General features: G+C 45.0%; 1 protein-coding gene across 2 annotated transcripts in view; it reads left to right on the forward strand.

The window, feature by feature from the left end:
- Positions 1-20,159, forward strand: part of LOC122932736 (gastrula zinc finger protein XlCGF26.1-like) — a 58,954-nt gene that overhangs the window by 31,185 nt on the left and 7,610 nt on the right. Inside the window, exon 1 of one of the 2 annotated variants that reach the window (XM_044287330.1) lies at positions 5,029-5,163. The exons of the other annotated variant lie outside the window; for it this stretch is intronic. Coding sequence (XP_044143265.1) covers positions 5,052-5,163 — 112 coding nt within the window. The 5' untranslated portion in view covers positions 5,029-5,051. Of the gene's footprint in view, positions 1-5,028; positions 5,164-20,159 lie in introns of those variants that run through there. 2 annotated transcript variants of the gene reach the window in all.

Below are 20,159 nucleotides of genomic sequence, written 5' to 3' on the forward strand. Positions count from 1 at the left end.
GCAGCAGGGCCCGGGCTATCAAACAGGATGGTTATATGAGGATGCGTGAAGGGGTTAACCCCTTAAAGACACAGCCTTATTTCACCTTAAGGACCAGGCCATTTTTTTAAAATCTGACCAGTGTCACTTTAAGTGGTGATAACTTTAAAACGCTTTGACTTATCCAGGCCATTCTGAGATTGTTTTTTCGTCACATATTGTACTTCATGACACTGGTAAAATGATGTCAAAAAATTATTAAATTTTTTTCCATAAAAAAAACTAATTTACCAAAAATTTGCAAATTTCAAAGTTTCAGTTTCTCTACTTCTGTAATACATAGTAATACCCCCAAAAATTGTGATGACTTTACATTCCACATATGTCTACTTCATGTTTGAATTATTTTGGGAATGATAGTTTATTTTTTGGGGATGTTACAAGGCTTAGAAGTTTAGAAGCAAATCTTGAAATTTTTCAGAAATTTACAAAAACCCAATTTTGAGGGACCAGTTCAGGTCTAAAGTCACTTTGCGAGGCTTACATAATAGAAACCATCCAAAAATGACCCCATTCTAGAAACTACACCCCTCAAGGTATTCAAAACTGATTTTACAAGCGTCGTTAACCCTTTAGGTGTTGCACAAGAGTTAGTGGCAAATGGGGATGAAATTTGAGAATTTCATTTTTTTGCCTAATTTTCCATTTTAACCCATTTTTTCCACTAACAAAGAAAGGGTTAACAGCCAAACAAGACTGTTTCTTTATTGCCCTGACTCTGCCGTTTACAGAAACACCCCATATGTGGCCGTAAACTACTGTACGGCCACACAGCGGGGCGTAGAGTGAAATGTGCGCCATTTGGTTTTTGGAAGGCAGATTTTGCTGGACTGGTTTTTTGACACCATGTCCCATTTGAAGCCCCCTGATGCACCCCTAGAGTAGAAACTCCATAAAAGTGACCCCATCTAAGAAACTACACCCCTCAAGGTATTCAAAACTGATTTTACAAACTTTGTTAACCCTTTAGGTGTTGCACAAGATTTAATGGAAAATAGAGATACAATTTCAAAATTTCACTTTTTTTGGCAGATTTTCCATTTTAATATTTTTTTTCCAGTTACAAAGCAAGGGTTAACAGCCAAACAAAACTCATTACTTATGGCCCTGATTATGTAGTTTACAGAAACACCCCATATGTGGTCGTAAACTGCTGTACGGGCACACGGCAGGGAGCAGAAGGAAAGGAATGCCATACGGTTTTTGGAAGGCAGGTTTTGCTGGACTGTTTTTTTGACACCATGTCCCATTTGAAGCCCCCCGATGCACCCCTAGAGTAGAAACTCCAGAAAAGTGACCCCATTTTAGAAACTACGGGATAGGGTGGCAGTTTTGTTGGTACTAGTTTAGGGTACATATGATTTTTGGTTGCTCTATATTACACTTTTTGTGCGGCAGGGTAACAAGAAATAGCTTTTTTGGCACCCTTTTTTTTGTTGTTATTTACAACATTCATCTGACAGGTTAGATCATGTGGTAATTTTATAGAGCAGGTTGTCACGGACACGGCGATACCTAATATGTATAAAAATTTTTTTATTTATGTAAGTTTTACACAATGATTTCATTTTAAAAACAAAAAAAAGTTTGTGTCTCTATAATCTAAGAGCCATAGTTTTTTCAGTTTTTGGGCGATTATCGTTAGTAGGGTCTCATTTTTTGCGGGATGAGATGATAGTTTGGCACTATTTTGGGGTGCATATGATTTTTTGATCGCTTGCTATTACACTTTTTGTGACGTAAGATGACAAAAAATAGCTTTTTTTACACCTTTTTTATTTTTATTTTTTTACGGTGGTCACCTGAGGGGTTTGATCATGTGATATTTTTATAGAGCCGGTCGATACTTACACGGCGATACCTAATATGTATACTTTTTTTATTTATGTACGTTTTACACAATGATTTCATTTTTGAAACAAAAAAAATCATGTTTTAGTGTTTCCATAGTCTAAGGGCTCTTTCACACTTGCGTTGTTCTGTTCCGGCATAGAGTTCTGTCGTCGGGGCTCTATGCCGGAAGAATCCTGATCAGGATTATCCCCATGCATTCTGAATGGAGAGAAATCTGTTCAGGATGCATCAGGATGTCTTAAGTTCAGGACCGGAATGTTTTTTGACCGGAGAAAATACCGCAGCACGCTGCGCTTTTTGCTCCGGCCAAAAATCCTGAACACTTGCCGCAAGGCCGGATCCGGAATTAATGCCCTTTGAAAGGCATTAATCCGGATCCGGCCTTAAGCTAAACGTCATTTTGGCACATTACCGGATCCGACGTTTAGCTTTTTCTGAATGGTTACCATGGCTGCCAGGACGCTAAAGTCCTGTTTGCCATGGTAAAGTGTAGTGGGGAGCGGGGGAGCAGTATACTTACCGTCCGTGCGGCTCCCTGGGCGCTTCAGAGTGACGTCAGGGCGCCCCACGCGCATGAATGACGTGATCGCATGGATCACGTCATCCATGCGCATGGGGCGCTCTGACGTCATTCTGGAGCACCCCGGGAGCCGCACGGATGGTAGGGAATTTTTTTAATTTTTAATCAGTGATAAATGTTTTGTTTTTATTTTTATTTTTTTCCCTTTTTTAACTTTTTTTTTTACCCAGACCCACTTGGTTCTTGAAGATCCAGTGGGTCTGATGTCTGTATAATACAGTACAGTACAATATATATTGTACTGTACTGTATTTTACCTACACTTTGTCTGAACAGATCTATGCCTTTAGCACAGATCTGTTCAGCACCATGGACAGCAGGATGCCTGAAACGGCGTCCTGTTGCCATGGGAACCTTCCCCGTCTGCTCAGTAGTGGTCAGAACTTCGCAGACGGGTAAGGTTAAGGGCGGGGCTGTCGGGGGGGCTGTCTGGGAGCTCTCTCCCTCTCCATCGGGGGGCTGCAAAGGCACAGCAGCCCCCTGATGGGAGAGGGAGGGAGCTCCCTGAGCTGTTAACCTTTTCCATACAGCGGTCCGTACGGACCGCGCTATGGAAAGGGTTAAACGGCCGACATTGCATCACAGATGTCAGCCGTTTATACCAGGGTGTCAGCAATTTGCTGACACCCTGGTATACCCACTCAACACCAACGATTATTTAAGGGGAGGCGGGCGGGGTATCGCGATCCCGCCTGCCGCAACGCCCCCCATGCACCTCCCACCGGGATAAAAAATTTCAGGGGTGCAGGGGGGTCAAACATATGTATTTTAGGCACACTAAAGTTTCTGATCCCCGCGGTCCCTGACCAGATCAGAAACTGCAGAAAGCGCAACAAACCGCAGGTCTGAATTGACCTGCGCTTTGTTGCGATCGCCGACATGGGGGGGCCACGGGACCCCCCGGCGCATTTAGCCAAGGTGCCTGCTCAATGATTTGAGCAGGCACCTTGTTCCGATCACAGCCGGCCGGGCGGCAGTGATCGGAACAACACATGACGTACAGGTACATCATGTGTCCCTAAGGACTCGGAAAACATGCCGTACCGATACGTCATGTGTCCTTAAGGGGTTAAAGAATCTGAATATTAACGGATGATGAACAAACTTGTTCTCAGTTATCGCGTTGATTGCTGTCATATGGATTCTCGATGTATTTGATTTGAGATCTTTCTGGAAAGCCACCTTGAAGGAATTGGAGAATAAAAGAAACATTAATGTCTGTACAATTAGACTATGTCTACCAGGATGCAAATTTTTTCCATATCTTTGCATATTTAATATTTGTACCGTCTTTAAGGGCACACAGTAAAGTATTAATCACTGACTCAGAGAGACCTTTTTCTTCTAATCTGAACCTTTCAGTCTCAAAGCTATAAGATGAAGTCTGTCCTGGTTTTGGCGATATAGCCCGTTCTGTTATAATAGATTGGAAACAAGCGGAAGTTTCCAATATTCTCCCTTTGACAGCTTGAGTAGAAGAGGGAACCAAGCCCTTCAAGGCCAAAATGGGGCTATTAGTATAGCCAGAGGCTTCTCCACTAGAATTCTCTGTAGAACCCTGAGGATGAGAGGGACTGGAGGAAATATGTAAACAAACAGGCCTTTTCAGCTGATCGAGAATGCATCCACTATCATAGGTCTGTTGAACTTGTTTAGGGAACAAAATTTTAGTAGTTTCCTGTTCTGTCTGGATGCCAAGTCAAATCAATCACAAGCTGGCATGCCCCACTTGGCTGTAATCTGTTTGAAGTAACGTGGGTTTAGCTCTCAATCCGCCGGATTGATCTTCCTCCGACTCAGATGATCCGCTTGAATATGCATTGCTCTTAAGTCTAGAAGATACAATTTTGCCCAGGCAAAGATCTCCTTGCATAACCTCAGAGGGGACTGACTTCTTGTCCTTCCTTGTTTGTTCAGGTAAAATACAGAAGGAAGATTGTCCGACTGAATCATCACAGATTTTCCCATCAGATTTGCTTGAAAATGACATAGAAGCAAGCTTGACTGCCTTTAGTTCTCGGAAATTTGACTGTTTCTACAAAGTGGACCACCAACCCTGAATCCACCGGTCTTGAAGATGACCACCCTAGGGCAGAAATATTTGTGGTAACTACTATAGGCAAAGAGAACCGGAACGTTTTCCCCCTGGATAAATTTCGATCCTGTAACCACCATTTGAGATTTTGAGCACTGGATGCTCTTCGACCCTAGCTCCCAAATTGTGATGACTGTAATGCCAGACTTGTAACATGTCTTGTGGGAGATCTCTCATATGAATTCTTGCCCAGGGAACAGCATCTATCACTGCAGTTAGGTGACCAAGAGTCTTCATCACTCTGCGGACTGAAGGTATTGGAGAAGTGATTAGAGCTTTTACTTCTTTCTTTAGAGAATCAATCTTTGGTAGAGGTAAGTAAAGGATCATGGCTCATGTATCTATCTGGAATCCAGAAAACAGCATGGAAGTGGTAGAGTGGATGTCTGATTTATCCCAGTTGATCAGGAACCCTAATGATTGGAGAAGTTTGGTGACCACCTGAAGATGAGTCTTTAACAGAGGCACTCGGATGGAGCTACTATGAGCCAGTCGTCTAGATATGGGAATACTTGTAAGGCCTGGAGACGAAAACTCGCCACTGCTACGACTGCAATCTTTGTGAATATCCTGGGTGCGGAAGAGAGACCGAAAGGTATTGCTTTGAACTAGAAATGTTTTATTTCGCCATTCTTGAGAATGGACACACAAGAATTTTCTTGAAGACTGTCTTATTGGTATATGTAGGTAAGCATCTTTCAGGTCTAAAGAAACCATGAATTGACTGTCTTGAAGCACCGCAGTGACCGATCTTATGGTTTCCATTCTGAAGTGGATTTTTCTGATATAACCATTCAGATAACGAAGGTCTATGATCAAACACCATCTTCCTCCTGGCTTGGGAACAGTCTAGAATACACTCCTGCCCCTTCTTGATGTCTTGAGACTGGTTCTAATGCTCCTTTTTGTAGAAATTCTTCTACTAGTTGTATAAATTGCGGGTCTTCTTTCTGATTTAGAATTCTTAGATGGCGATGGAATTCCAGAGCATAACCTTCTTTTATGATTTCCAAAAACCATCTGTCTTAAGTAGTCTTTTGCTAAGTTGAGTAATATTGAATAAGGCAACCCCCTACTCTTTGACTTTTGGCATCAGAATTCTGATTTGGATGGCTTATTTCATCAGTTTTTCTCCTTAATTTTTCTGACAGTTTTCCACTGAATCTACGATCTGTTCTCCCTGTTGAAACGTCTACGAAAGCCAGATCTTTGGTATCTTGTTTTCTGTAGGCACGAAAAACCTCTGGACTGCAGGAACTCTAGATCTTTATCTTCCTTAATGGCTTATAGCAGTTTGTCCAGCTGAGAGCCAAACAATCGTCCTGGCTCAAAAGGAAGAAAACATAGATCACTCTTTGATGCCATGTCTATTGACCACAGTTTCAGCAAAATGGATCTTCTAACAGAATTAGAAAGTGCCATATTCTTGGCTAGAACCCTTAAAGGGCTTCTGTCACCCCACTAAAGTGATTATTTTTTTTTGGGCTAGTGAAATTAGTTATATTGCGATATATGACAATATAATTGTGTTACTTACTTTGATCCAGCAGTTTCAGCAAAAAACGAAGTTTTAATATATGTAAATTCGGTCTCTACCAGCAAGTAGGGCGGCTACTTGCTGGTAGCTGCTGCAGAAATCCGCCCCCTCGTCGTGTTGATTGACAGGGCCAGCCGGGATCTCCTCCTCCGGCCAGCCCTGTCGGCATTTCAAAAATCGCGCGCCTCTGTTGATTCGGCGCAGGCGCTCTGAGATGAGGAGGCTCGTCTCCTCAGAACTCCCTCAGTGCGCCTGCGCCGATGACATCACCGAAATAGAAGACGTCATCGGCGCAGGCGCACTGAGGGAGTGCTGAGGAGACGAGCCTCCTCATCTCAGAGCGCCTGCGCCGAATCAACAGAGGCGCGCGATTTTTGAAATGCCGACAGGGCTGGCCGGAGGAGGAGATCCCGGCTGGCCCTGTCAATCAACACGACGAGGGGGCGGATTTCTGCAGCAGCTACCAGCAAGTAGCCGCCCGTTTTTTCGTCACATATTGTACTTCATGACACTGGTAAAATGGAGTAAATTTACCAAAAATTTCTCTACTTCTATAATACATAGTAATACCTGAAAAAATAGTTATTACTTTACATTCCCCATATGTCTACTTCAAGTTTGGATCATTTTGGGACTAATTTTTCATTTTTTGGGGATGTCACAAGGCTTAGAAGTTTAGAAGCAAATCTTAAAATTTTTCTGAAATTTTCAAAAGGACCAGTTCAGGTCTGAAGTCACTTTGTGAGGCTTACATAATAGAAACCACCCAAAAATGACCCCATTCTAGAAACTACACCCCTCAAGGTATTCGAAACTGATTTTACAAGCGTCGTTAACCCTTTAGGTGTTCCACAAGAATTAATGGAAAATAGAGATCCAATTTAAAAATTTCACTTTTTTGGCAGATTTTCCGTTTTAATATTTTTTTTCCGTTACAAAGCAAGGGTTAACAGCCAAACAAAACTCAATATTTATAGCGCTGTTTCTGTAGTTTACAGTAACACCCCATATGTGGTCATAAACTGCTTTACGGGCACACGGCAGTGCGCAGAAGGAAAGGAATTCCATACGGTTTTTGGAAGGCAGAGTTTGCTGGACAGTTTTTTTGACACCATGTCACATTTGAAGCCCCCCGATGCACCCCTAGAGTAGAAACTCCAAAAAAGTGACCCTATTTTAGAAACTATGGGATAGGGTGGCAGTTTTGTTGGTACTAGTTTAGGGTACATATGATTTTTGGTTGCTCTATATTACACTATTTGTGAGGCAAGGTAACAAGAAATAGCTGTTTTGGCACCTTTTTTATTTATTTTTTATTTACAACATTCGGCTACTTTCACACTTGCTTTCGGTGCGGATCCGTCTGGTACCTGCACAGACGGATCCGCACCTATAATGCAAACGCTTGCATCCGTTCAGAACGGATCCGTCTGCATAAACAGCTTTTTCAGATCTGAGTTTTCACATTGTGAAAACTCAGATCCTACAGTATATTCTAACACAGAGGCGTTCCCATGCTGATGGGGACGCTTCAAGTTAGAATATACTAAGAACTGTGTACATAACTGCCCCCTGCTGCCTGGCAGCACCGATCTCTTACAGGGGGCTGTGATCCGCACAATTAACCCGCACCTGAGGGGTTAATTGTGCGTATCATAGCCCCCTCTAAGAGATCAGCTGCCGCCAGGCAGCAGGGGCCAGTATTTCAATTTCTCTACTTCTATAATACATAGTAATACCTGAAAAAATAGTTATTACTTTACATTCCCCATATGTCTACTTCAAGTTTGGATCATTTTGGGACTAATTTTTCATTTTTTGGGGATGTCACAAGGCTTAGAAGTTTAGAAGCAAATCTTAAAATTTTTCTGAAATTTTCAAAAGGACCAGTTCAGGTCTGAAGTCACTTTGTGAGGCTTACATAATAGAAACCACCCAAAAATGACCCCATTCTAGAAACTACACCCCTCAAGGTATTCGAAACTGATTTTACAAGCATCGTTAACCCTTTAGGTGTTCCACAAGAATTAATGGAAAATAGAGATCCAATTTAAAAATTTCACTTTTTTGGCAGATTTTCCATTTAGCCCCCTCTAGGAGATCAGCTGCCGCCAGGCAGCAGGGGCCAGACCCCCCTCCCTCCCCAGTATTAAATTCATTGGTGGCCAGTGCGGCCCCCCTCCCTCCCTAGTATTAACCCCTTAAGGACTCAGCCCTATTTCACCTTAAGGATTTGGCAATTTTTTGCAAATCTGACCAGTGTCACTTTAAGTGGTGATAACTTTAAAACACTTTGACTTATCCAGGCCATTCTAAGATAGTTTTTTTTCGTCACATATTGTACTTCATGAAGTCAAATTTTTTTTTATTTTTTGCATTAAAAAAAACGAATTTACCAAAAATCTGGAAAAATTAGCAAATTTCAAAGTTTCAGGTTCTCTACTTCTGTAATACATAGTAATACCCCCAAAAATTGTGATGACTTTACATTCCCTATATGTGTACTTCATGTTTGAATTATTTTGGGAATGATATTTTATTTTTTGGGGATGTTACAAGGCTTAGAAGTTTAGAAACAAATCTTGAAATTTTTCTGAAATTTACAAAAACCCAATTTTTAGGGACCACTACAGCTAAAGGTATTCAAAACTGATTTTTACAAGCGTCGTTAACCCTTTAGGTGTACCACAAGAATTAATGGAAAATAGAGATCCAATTTCTAAATTTCACTTTTTGGGCAGATTTTCCATTAAAATTTTTTTTTACAAGTAACAAAGCAAGGGTTAACAGACAAACAAAACTCAATATTTATTGCCCCCCCGGCGTTGTGACAGGATGCCGGCTGAATGATTTCAACCGGCATCCCGTGCGGATTAACCCCTGCAGCGCCGCAATCTCATTTTAAACTCATGACGTACCGGTACGTCATGGGTCCTTAAGGACTCGGGGAAACATGCCGTAATGGTACATCATGCGTCCCTAAGGGGTTAAATTAATTGGTGGCCAGTGCGGCCGCCCCCTCCCTCCCTCCCCAGTATTAAATTCATTGGTGGCCAGTGCGGCCCCCCCTCCCTCCCTCCCCTGTATTAAATTCATTGGTGGCCAGTGCGGCCCCCCCTCCCTCCCCTGTATTAAATTCATTGGTGGCCAGTGCGGCCTCCCCTCTCACCCCCCCCAATTAAAATCACCCCCCCATCATTGGTAGCAGCGGAGAGTTCCGATCTGAGCCCCAGTTTAATCGCTGGGGCTCCGATCGGTTACCATGGCAGCCAAGACGCTACTGCAGTCCTGGCTGCCATGGTTACTTAGAAATTTTAGACACATTATTCTTACCTGCGCTGTCTGTGGCTGGCCGGGCGCTCCTCCTACTGGTAAGTGAAAGGTCTGTGCTATAAGCAATGCGCCGCACAGACCTTTCACTTACCAGTAGTAGGAGCGCCCGGCCGGTCACAGACAGCGCAGGTAAGTATAATGCTTCTAAAATTGCTAAGTAACCATGGCAGCCAGGACTGCAGTAGCGTCTTGGCTGCCATGGTAACCGATTGGAGCTCCGGCGATTAAACTGGGGCTCCGATCGGAACTCTCCGCTGCCACCAATGATGGGGGGGGGGTGATTTTAATTAGGGGGGGGCGGTGAGGGGAGGCCGCACAGGCCACCAATAAATTTAATACTGTGGAGGGAGGGGGGGGGGCGCTTTGGCCACCAATGAATTTAATACAGGGGAGGGAGGGAGTGGGGGCCGCACTGGCAACCAATGAATTTGATACTGTGGAGGGAGGGGGGGGGGGCGCTTGGCCACCAATGAATTTAATACAGGGGAGGGAGGGAGGGGGGGCCGCACTGGCCACCAATGAATTTAATACTGGGGAGGGAGGGGGGCCGCACTGGCCACCAATTAATTTAAAACTGGGGAGGGAGGGGGGTCTGGCCCCTGCTGCCTGGCAGAACCCGATCAGGGGGCTGAGATCCGCACAATTAACCCCTCAGGTGCGGCACCTGATGGGTTAATTGTGCGGATCACAGCCCCCTGTAAGAGATTGGGTGCTGCCAGGCAGCAGGGGGTAGTTATGTCCACAGTTCTTAGTATATTGTAACTTGAAGCGTCCCCATCACTATGTCGGATTTGAGTTTTCATGATCTAACTAAAATCCGATGGTATAGTCTAACATAGAGGCGTTCCCATGGTAATGGGAACGCTTCAAGTTAAAATATACCATCGGATTGGAGAAAACTCCGATCCGATGGTATATTAATAGGGACTCCTGACTTTACATTGAAAGTCAATGGGGGATGGATCCGTTTGCAATTGCACCATATTGTGTCAACGTCAAACTGATCCGTCCCATTGACTTGCATTGTAAGTCAGGACGGATCCGTTTGGCTCTGCACGGCCAGGCGGACACCAAAAGCGGACACCAAAACGCTGCAAGCTGCGTTTTGGTGTCCGCCTCTAGAGCGGAATAGAGGCGGAACGGAGCCAAACTGATGCATTCTGAACTGATCCTTATTCATTCAGAATGCATTGGGGATGAACGGATCCGTTTGAGGTTCCGCTTGTGAGATCCGTTTGAGGGCTCTCACAAGCGGCCCCAAACGCAAGTGTGAAAGTAGCTTTCATCTGACAGGTTAGATCAGGCATGCTCAACCTGCGGCCCTCCAGCTGTTGTAAAACTACAACTCCCACAATGCCTGCTGTAGGCTGATAGCTGTAGGCTGTTCAGGCATGCTGGGAGTTGTAGTTTTGCAACAGCTGGAGGGCCGCAGGTTGAGCATGCCTGGGTTAGATCATGTGGTAATTTTATAGAGCAGGTTGTCACGGACGCTGCGATACCTAATATGTATACTATTTCTTTATTTATACAAGTTTTACACAAGGATTTAATTTTTTAAACAAAAAAAATTATAATCATGTATTAGTGTTTCCATAGTCTGAGAGCCATAGTTTTTTCAGTTTTTGGGCGATTATCTTAGGTAGGGTCTCATTTTTTGCGGGATGAGATGACTATTTAATTGGCACTATTTTGGGGTGCATATGACTTTTTGATCGCTTGCTATTACACTTTTTGTGATGTAAGGTGACCAAAAATTTCTTTTTTACACCGTTTTTATTTTTTACGGTGTTCACCAATTTTTTTTAACTTTATTTGGGGGAAATGACTTTTTTGGTTTTCTTTAACTTGAAACTTTAAATTTTTTGGGGGGGAAAACGTTATTTTTTCTACTTTTTTTTCACTTTTTTTTTGTCCCACTTTGGGACTTCAACTTTTGGGGGTCTGATCCCCTTTACAATGCATTCCAAAACTTCTGTATTGGAATGCACTAGCTGTATGAGTTATACAGTGTGTATTACTCATACAGCTTCCGGCCTGTGAAATCCAGGGGGGCTGGATCTCACAGGATCGTCACCGGAAGGCAGCGCCGACGCCTTCCATGCCATCGGGTCCCCCCTACAGCCGCATGGGGACCCGATGGCACCTCTGCCCGCAACATGTAAAAGCCGCAAACCGCAGGTCTGAATTGACCTGCGGTTTGCGTCGATCGCCGACACGGGGGGTTCACGGAACCCCCCCGCGCATTGACCCAAGTAGGCACCTTGTTCCGATCACCGCCCTGTGTCCCAAACAGGTTAAGCAAAGTGAAATAATCTGAAGGAAAAAATGATCTTCTGGCAAGTCTAGTGACAGCAGGATCAACCCTGGATGGATCCGTTTTATACATGGCTTTAAATCTATACCCTAGGTCCATCTTTTTAATAGGATATTTCCATTCATAATGAATGACAGACTCCAATACAGGATGGCTTGGGAATACACATGCTCTTTTTCTTGGAAAGTAGAATAAACTTTCTTCATCCTGATCAGCAGTTGTCTCCTTCTCAGACTCCATTATATTTTCTACCTCCTTTATTAAACGATTTGCATTTTCCTTTCTGAAAAGAAAATTATCTTCAGCAATAGTCAATTTATCTTCTGAACCAGAAGAAACTTCTTCAGAGCGGGCAGATTCCTCAGAGGAGGAAGACGGTAACGGGTACAGCTTTTTTTTTATTTTTTTTTTTTAACTTTTCTTTGGAGAACATGACAGAATAGATTTTTAAAAGAATCAACAACTTTTTTGTTTCATTATCAGGAGCTTCATCAGGCTGAGAACCATCTACACAAATGTTAGATGTGTGGTCATCAGGCAGCGGTTGGATACAGGAGATGCACAGAGCGTGTTTTCTCTTTTTGCTTCTGAGAAGAATGAGCAGCTAATTCCACATGACAAGCCTCACAGCAATCACACAGGTGTTTATCAGAAAGGGGCTGTTCACATGACAGACACAGCCTGTGTTTCTTAGCTTTCTTTCCCCCCCTTGCTGAAATAGCTGGACATCTGTTTTAAGGCTGGGTTCAGACCTGAGCGTTTTACAGCACGTTCCAACGCGCTGTAAAACGCTCAACAGGCAATAACCAATGATTCCCTATGGGAATGGTTCTCACCTGAGCGTTTTACAGCGCGTACGATCGCGCTGTAAAACGCCCGACGCCCCAAGAAGTACATGAGCTTCTTTGGGGCGTCTTGTCGCGCGTTCCCGTACATAGACTTCAGCGGGAACGCGCGACAATGGGCGTTCGCTTGTCTCTGTATGAACGATTGCAAACGCCCGTACAATCGCGCATACAGAGCGCTCCATCGCGGACGCTCAGGTCTGAACCCAGCGTAAGGCCTCATGCACACGACCGTTGTTTTGGGCCGCATTCGAGCCACAGTTTTTGCGGCTTGAATTCTGACCCATTCACTTCAATGGGGCCGCAAAAGATGGGGACAGCACCCAAAGTGCTGTCCGCATCCGTTGCTCCGTTCCGTGGTCCCCCAAAAAAAATATAACCTGTCCTTTTCATGTCCGTTTTCTGGGCAAGAATAGGCAGTTATATTGCACACGGGCCATCCGTTTTTTGCGGATCCTCAATTTGCGGACCGCAAAACACAACGGTCGTATGCATGTAGCCTAAATAATAGAAACAGGGACCCAGTTACTCACAAACATAGGCATCAATAAGGTAAGTCTGACCCAGGACAGAAACTGCACCTTGTAACTGCAAGAGCTCGGCTGCCAGGCACCTACACCACTTAAATACTTAACTGTGGCACCACAAATGGGAGGGAGGAGGCGCGCTGACGACGTCAGACGCTGCTGAACGATGTGGGTTCTGGGAAACACTAATGGCATTATTCTTCCTGGGGGGGCAATAATATTATTGGGGGCATTAATATTTTTGGGAGCCACAGTATGATAGCAACATAAAACCCTGTGTTAAAGCGAACCTTTCACCAGGATTTCACTTAATAAACTATTACCAGTACCTTATAGATTATCCTCATTGTGTTTCAATGCATTCTTGTGCCGCTTTCCTGTGATGGATATTCATGAAAAAATCGACTTATAAAGTCCTCGTCTGCAGCTCCTGAAGTCACGCTAGCAGTCAAGGGGGTAGCCCTTCCCTCACTCCGGGCTGTAACGCCCCTGCCCTAACCCCTCCTCTAAGTAGTGTAACTGACACCCGGCTCAGTCGCCGGGACCGCGCTTGTACAGGCGGCGCATGCGCCGTCAGACTCGAGCGCGATCCTGTAACGGAATCGCGCGTGAGGAAGAGAAGATAAGACAGGCAGTCATCGAGTCTGACGGCGCATTCGCGATTCAGTTACAGGATCGTGCTCAAGTCCGACGGTGCATGCGCCGCCTGTACAAGGGCGGTCCCGGCGACTGAGCCAGGTGTCAGTTACACTACTTAGAGGCGGGGTTAGGGCAGGGGCGTTACAGCCCGTAGTGAGGGAAGGGCTACCCCCTTGACTGCTAGCGTGACTTCAGGAGCTGGAGACGAGGACTTTATAAGTCGTTTTTTTTCATGAATATCCATCCCAGGAAAGCGGCACAAGAATGCATTGAAACTTAATAAGGATAATCTATAAGGTACTGGTAATAGTTTATTAAGTGAAATCCTGGTGAAAGGTTCGCTTTAAGTCATGCCCACAAACGCACCCCATTTGAGGTGTGGCTTAAAGGGGTATTCCCATCTCAGATAATGGGGGCATATCGCTAGGGACTCGCACCTACAACGAGAACAGAGGGCGGAGAGCTGTGGCTGCAGGACCCCGGATTTTCAGGGGTCCGTCCACCATCAAGCGCTGCTCCCATAGAAGTGAATGGGAGTGCACCGCGCATGCCCAGCCCCCTCTCCCATTAATTTCTATGGGACAGACAGAAATAGCCAAGCCAGTGCTTGGCTATTTTCGGCGGCCCCATAGAAATGAAATGCCTCCGTTCATTTCCCTGCTCCGTTCATTGTAGGTGCGGGTCCCAGCGAACCTAAGACAGAGCGCAGGCAGTGAGTAGTGGCGGCGTCCAGGAGCAGAAGAGTTAAGTGCTATATTTTTTTTTGTGATCTGAGGCTGGTGGCTGCTGACACATGGCTGGGGGCTTATGACACATGGCTCATGATTGAGGGTCTTATTAACATTGGGGGTCTGTAAGCTGAAGTCTGATTAATATTGGGGGTTTCATTTGTGGTCTGACCTGAGGTGTAATATTTTCTTCTTATTTTCTCCCTCTAAAACCTAGGTGTGTCTTATGGGGCGAAAAATACGGTATATATTTGTATAGGTTAATCATGTCCCCCCTTAGACGTCTCTTCTCAAGACAAAATTAATTTAATTATTTTAATCTTTCTTCATAACTAAGACCCTCCATGCTCCTTATCAGTTTAGTCGCTCTCATAAGTACTCTCTACAGCTCTAGGGCATCCTTTCTATGGACTGATGTCCATAACTGAACTGCATATTCCAGATGAGGCCGCACCAACACTTTGTAAAGTGGTAATATCACATCCCTGCCCCGCAAATCCATGCCTCGTTTAATGCATGACAATGTCCTGGTGGCCTTAGAAGCAGGTGATTGACATTGTGCTGTTATTTAATCTACCATCTACAAGGACTCCCAAATCCTTCTCTATAAGTGACTCTCCCAGTGCTACATCCCCTAGGACATATGAAGCACAGAGATTATTACTACCAAGATGCAGAACTTTACATTGAACCTCATTTGCCAAGTTGATGCCCAATCACTCAGAGTGTTCAAGTCAGCTTGTAGTTTATGGACATCTTCCGTACACCGCACAGTACTACATATAGGAATCACATATACAAGATTAAGCAGCATGACCTTTAGGTCCAAATTGGACAGTCCATGAAGTGGCGGTGCCAGCAGTGTTAGGCCCAGGAGGCCCCTGATAAGAGTAGATCTATACGAGTAGATCTATACAACAATGTGACCCCTATAATTGGGTTGATTACCCTTCGACCAGGATATTTGTCATATCTGGAGCCATTTTACAAGCCTTGTGCCGGGGCGGTGTAGGTCCTCTAAATGGGGATCATCCCCATCCTGATTGTTTGCGATCCGGAGTATGTGTGGGGCTATTATACTGTAATAAGAATAATTGTTTGGTATTGAGAGCTGGGTGTGTGACTGATGGGACCGGGACCACCCCTGGGGCTGGGCAGTTCCTCTATCTGGGGATCTTCCTAGTCCTGGGGGGGTACAAGGACCAGAGCGCGGATGGAGACAGATTGCCCCATTGTCGAGGGTGAAAGCTGCTGGACAGGAGCGCGCATCCTATCGATCAGTAATACGGTGCGGCTCTTACCATATTACCACGTCCGTCATATATGGAGGCCACAGCACACCCCCTGTGTCTGGGACACCATTATTATCTTTTGGGATCCAGATATAATCTATCAGGGTTGGTTTCTAGATTCCATAGTTTTTTGGGGGTTGGATCGCATCCCGGTACAGACTATCCCCGATTTCCTTATCCCAGATTTTGGCTAAACTCTATGAGGGAGATTTATCTGGTGTAATGGAAAACTGGTTTAGTTGCCCATAGCAACCAATCAGAATTCACCTTTCATTTTTCAGTGCTCATTTCGAAAATGAAAGGAGAAATCTGGTTGCTATGAGCCACTAAGCCAGGTCTACTTTACACCAGTTTTGATAAATCTCCCGCTATGAATTTAGTTAAAGACATTCTAAGTATTTTTTTTTTTATCTACACAGAGTTGACACCCAGCCGGTATTTTAGTGGCCCTGCCGAATTTTTTTTTGAACCTTGCCGGTAATTTCCTGTTACTAATGAGGCTTCCATTGCGGAGCGCTCATTAGTACAGCCCTTACCTCCCCCCATGTTAATTTTTTTTTAAAAACACTCCCCTCCTCAATTTGATCGCACTGCTGACTGGAGGACAGGACCTGTGAGATGTTCTCACGCTAGAGGCAGGTCCTGTCCTGAGCTTCCAGTCAGCAGCGAGTGTTCACCACAGTGCGAGCAAATGGAGGAGGGGAGGGCTTTTTTGTTGTTGTTGCAAAAGCAGAGAAGGGGGCACTAATGGGGGTATTATTATTACTGGGGGCACTAATGGAGGGCATTATTCTTACTAGGGGCACTAATGGAGGGCATTATTCTTACTAGGGGCACTAATGGGAGGCATTATTCTTACTGGGGGCACTAATGGGAGGCATTATTCTTACTGGGGGCACTAATGGGAGGCATTATTCTTACTGGGGGCACTAATGGGAGGCATTATTCTTACTGGGGGCACTAATGGGAGGCATTATTCTTACTGGGGGCACTAATGGGAGGCATTATTCTTACTGGGGGCACTAATGGGAGGCATTATTCTTACTGGGGGCACTAATGGGAGGCATTATTCTTACTGGGGGCACTAATGGGAGGCATTATTCTTACTGGGGGCACTAATGGGAGGCATTATTCTTACTGGGGGCACTAATGGGAGGCATTATTCTTACTGGGGGCACTAATGGGAGGCATTATTCTTACTGGGGGCACTAATGGGAGGCATTATTCTTACTGGGGGCACTAATGAGGCCATTATTTTTACTGGGGGCACTAATGGGGAGCATTATTATTCCTGGGGCACTAACGGGGAACATTATTCTAATGGGGGGCACTAATGGGGGCATTATTCTTCTTTGGGGGCACTAATCAGGGCATTATTTTTCCTGGGGGTCACTAATCAGAGCATTATTTATCTTCGGGGGCACTAATCAGGGCATTATATTTTCTGGGGGCACTAATGGGGGCATTATCCTTACTGGGGGCACTAACGGGGGGCATTATTCTTACTGGGGGCACTAATGGGGGGCATTATTCTTACTGGGGGCACTAATGGGGGGCATTATTCTTCTTGGGGGGCACTAATCAGAGCATTATTTTTCCTGGGGGGCACTAATTATGGGGTGCACTAATGGGGGCATTATTTTTACTGGGAGGCACTAATGGGCCCATTACTCTTTCTGGGGGCTCTAATGGGGGCATTAATTCTGGGGAACACTAATGGACCCATTACTCTTACTGGGGGGCACTAATGGGGAGCATTATTTTTCCTGGGGGCACTAACTGGGGACATTATTCTAACGGGGGATATTATTCATGGGGGGGGCACTAATTATCTTGGGGGGCACTAATCAGGGCATTATTTTTCCTGGGGGGCACTAATCAGGGCATTATTTTTCCTGGGGGGCACTAATCAGGGCATTATTCTTTCTAGGGGGACTAATGGGAGGCATTATTCTTACTGGTGGCACTAATGGGAGGCATTATTCTTACTGGGGGCACTAATGGGAGGCATTATTCTTACTGGGGCACTAATGGGGGGAATTTTTCTTACTGGGAGCACTAATGGGGAGCATTATTATTCCTGGGGGCATTATTCTTGTGGTGCCATTATTTTTCCTGGGGGCCCTAATCAGGGCATTATTTTTCCTGGGGGGCCCTAATCAGGGCATTATTTTTCCTGGGGGGCCCTAATCAGGGCATTATTTTTCCTGGGGGGCCTTAATCAGGGCATTATTTTTCCTGGGGGGCACTAATCAGGGCATTATTTTTCCTGGGGGGCACTAATCAGGGCATTTTTTTTTCCTGGGGGGCACTAATCAGGGCATTAATCTTTCTGGGGGCGCTAATTATGGGGTGCACTAATGGGGGCATTATTTTTACTGGGAGGCACTAATGGGTCCATTACTCTTACTGGGGGGCACTATTGGGGGCATTATTTTAGGGAGCCACAGTATGATAGCAACTTAACACCCTGTGTTAAGATACGCCCACACGTACCCTTAACGTACCGTTATTTTTTGGTGGGAGAGGTGGCAACACTAGGTGTAGTTAATATATATTAGGGCTGCAACGATTAATCAAAGTTATCGATTATATTAGATAACTGGATTCGTTGTCGACCAATCCCGTTATCGAATAATCAGCCAATTTGTTGCTATGCGGGCGGAAGTGGGCGCTCCGGCGCTATGCCTGCCGGTCCTTAAACGAGTAACTTTTACTTCAACTTTAAATCAACGCATCTTTTATACCTGACAATGAAGCACCAGTAACAGGCAGAGCGGGCGGCGGCGGCGTAACGTCACTCACTCACGTGGCGCGCCTGCTCTACCCACTACATGATTTAAGCATCCAGAGCAGGCGCGTTACATGAGTGAGTGACGTTACACCGCCGCCCGCTCTACCTGTTACTGGAGCTTCATTGTCAGGTAATAAAGATGCGCTGATTTAAAGTTGAAGTAAAAGTTACTGCCAGTTAAGGAATAGTCTACTGCTGTGGGCATCGGGGCCCGGGCTGTTATGAAGAGGGCGATCTGTGTATGGCACTGTTATGGGAGGGGGATGTGTGCACTGTTATCCACAGATCCTCCATAACAGTTTGCCATCCACAATTTGTTTTAATATGGCCTTGGAACATAATTTTTCAAGTAAAATCATATGAACCCCTTTTTTTTGTCATTTTGGTGGTTTTTTCCCGATGAATTGATGAAATTATTGACAATTAATCGATTATTCAAATAATCGTTAGCTGCAGCCCTAATCTGTATCTTTCAGTAACAGACCCGCTATCTGGTCCCCTAACGTCTTGTCTCAGTGCACATTAGTGGAGCTCTACTCCTCCAGACACCGAACTAACCTCCTCCCGTCTGCCCATACATTCTAGTGAACCACCTCCCGTTTGCCCATACATTCTAGTGAACCTCCTCCCGTCAGCCCATACATTCTAGTAAACCTCCTCCCGGTAGCCCATACATTTTGTTAGTGGTCAGTGTGACTTCAGGACATGCGCAGTAGTACCGCAGGCACGCGCTGTCCGGCAGATACCACCTGGTGACGCAGGGACCCGATCCCCCCTCAGATTCCTTCCTGTTAGGACTTTCCTGTAAGTACTGAGGTGATACAGAAGTGTCTCTCATCTGACAGACGGTTGGATTTTCTTTTTCTTGTACATTTATTTATGTACCTTAAAGGGGTTATCCGAGTTATTTTTTTGTTCTTTCTATGTTCCTAACTAAGCAAATGTAACAGCTTTCCAATTCACTCCCTTTATCTCCGGTGGCTGGTTTCTCAGATTTCACTGAGGGTCACATGACCTGTGATGTCAGCTTCTCTTCCTGCTCTGATAAAGGTCGTTTACAAGCCTGTAAATGAGACGTCACTGTGCTGGCCACGCCCCCCTTCACTGCCGTCTGCTCTCTCTCCTAAGATTCTTAACCCCTTCAGCTGCACAGCTCTGCAGCAGGGACAATTCTGGGCACTGGAGCTGATATACTAGAGAGAGCATTGCACAAGAAGGTAGGGGGAAGATCCTGTGTGTATTAGCAGTATCATTATACAGCTGGGACATGTAGTCCTACACATGCAACATGCTGCAGAGTCTCCCAGCACTCAGGGCAGCACTCGTATCCACTCCCTTACCAGTGTCATTATACAGCTTGGACTTGTAGTCCTCCACATACAACATGCTGCAGAGTCTCCCAGCAGGCAGACATGTCACTCAGGGCAGCTCTTGTATGCACTCCCTCAGCAGAGTGGGGGAGGGGCAGAGATTGTTTTTATTGCATGTAAACAAAGGCCCAGAAAAGAACCAGGGAAATGAGGAAAAATATATTTTTTTTTTTGCATAAAACTTGCTTAGCTCAGTTATATATCAGATTTTC

The sequence above is a fragment of the Bufo gargarizans genome, chromosome 3 (assembly GCF_014858855.1).
Source record: "Bufo gargarizans isolate SCDJY-AF-19 chromosome 3, ASM1485885v1, whole genome shotgun sequence".
NCBI lineage: Eukaryota > Metazoa > Chordata > Amphibia > Anura > Bufonidae > Bufo > Bufo gargarizans.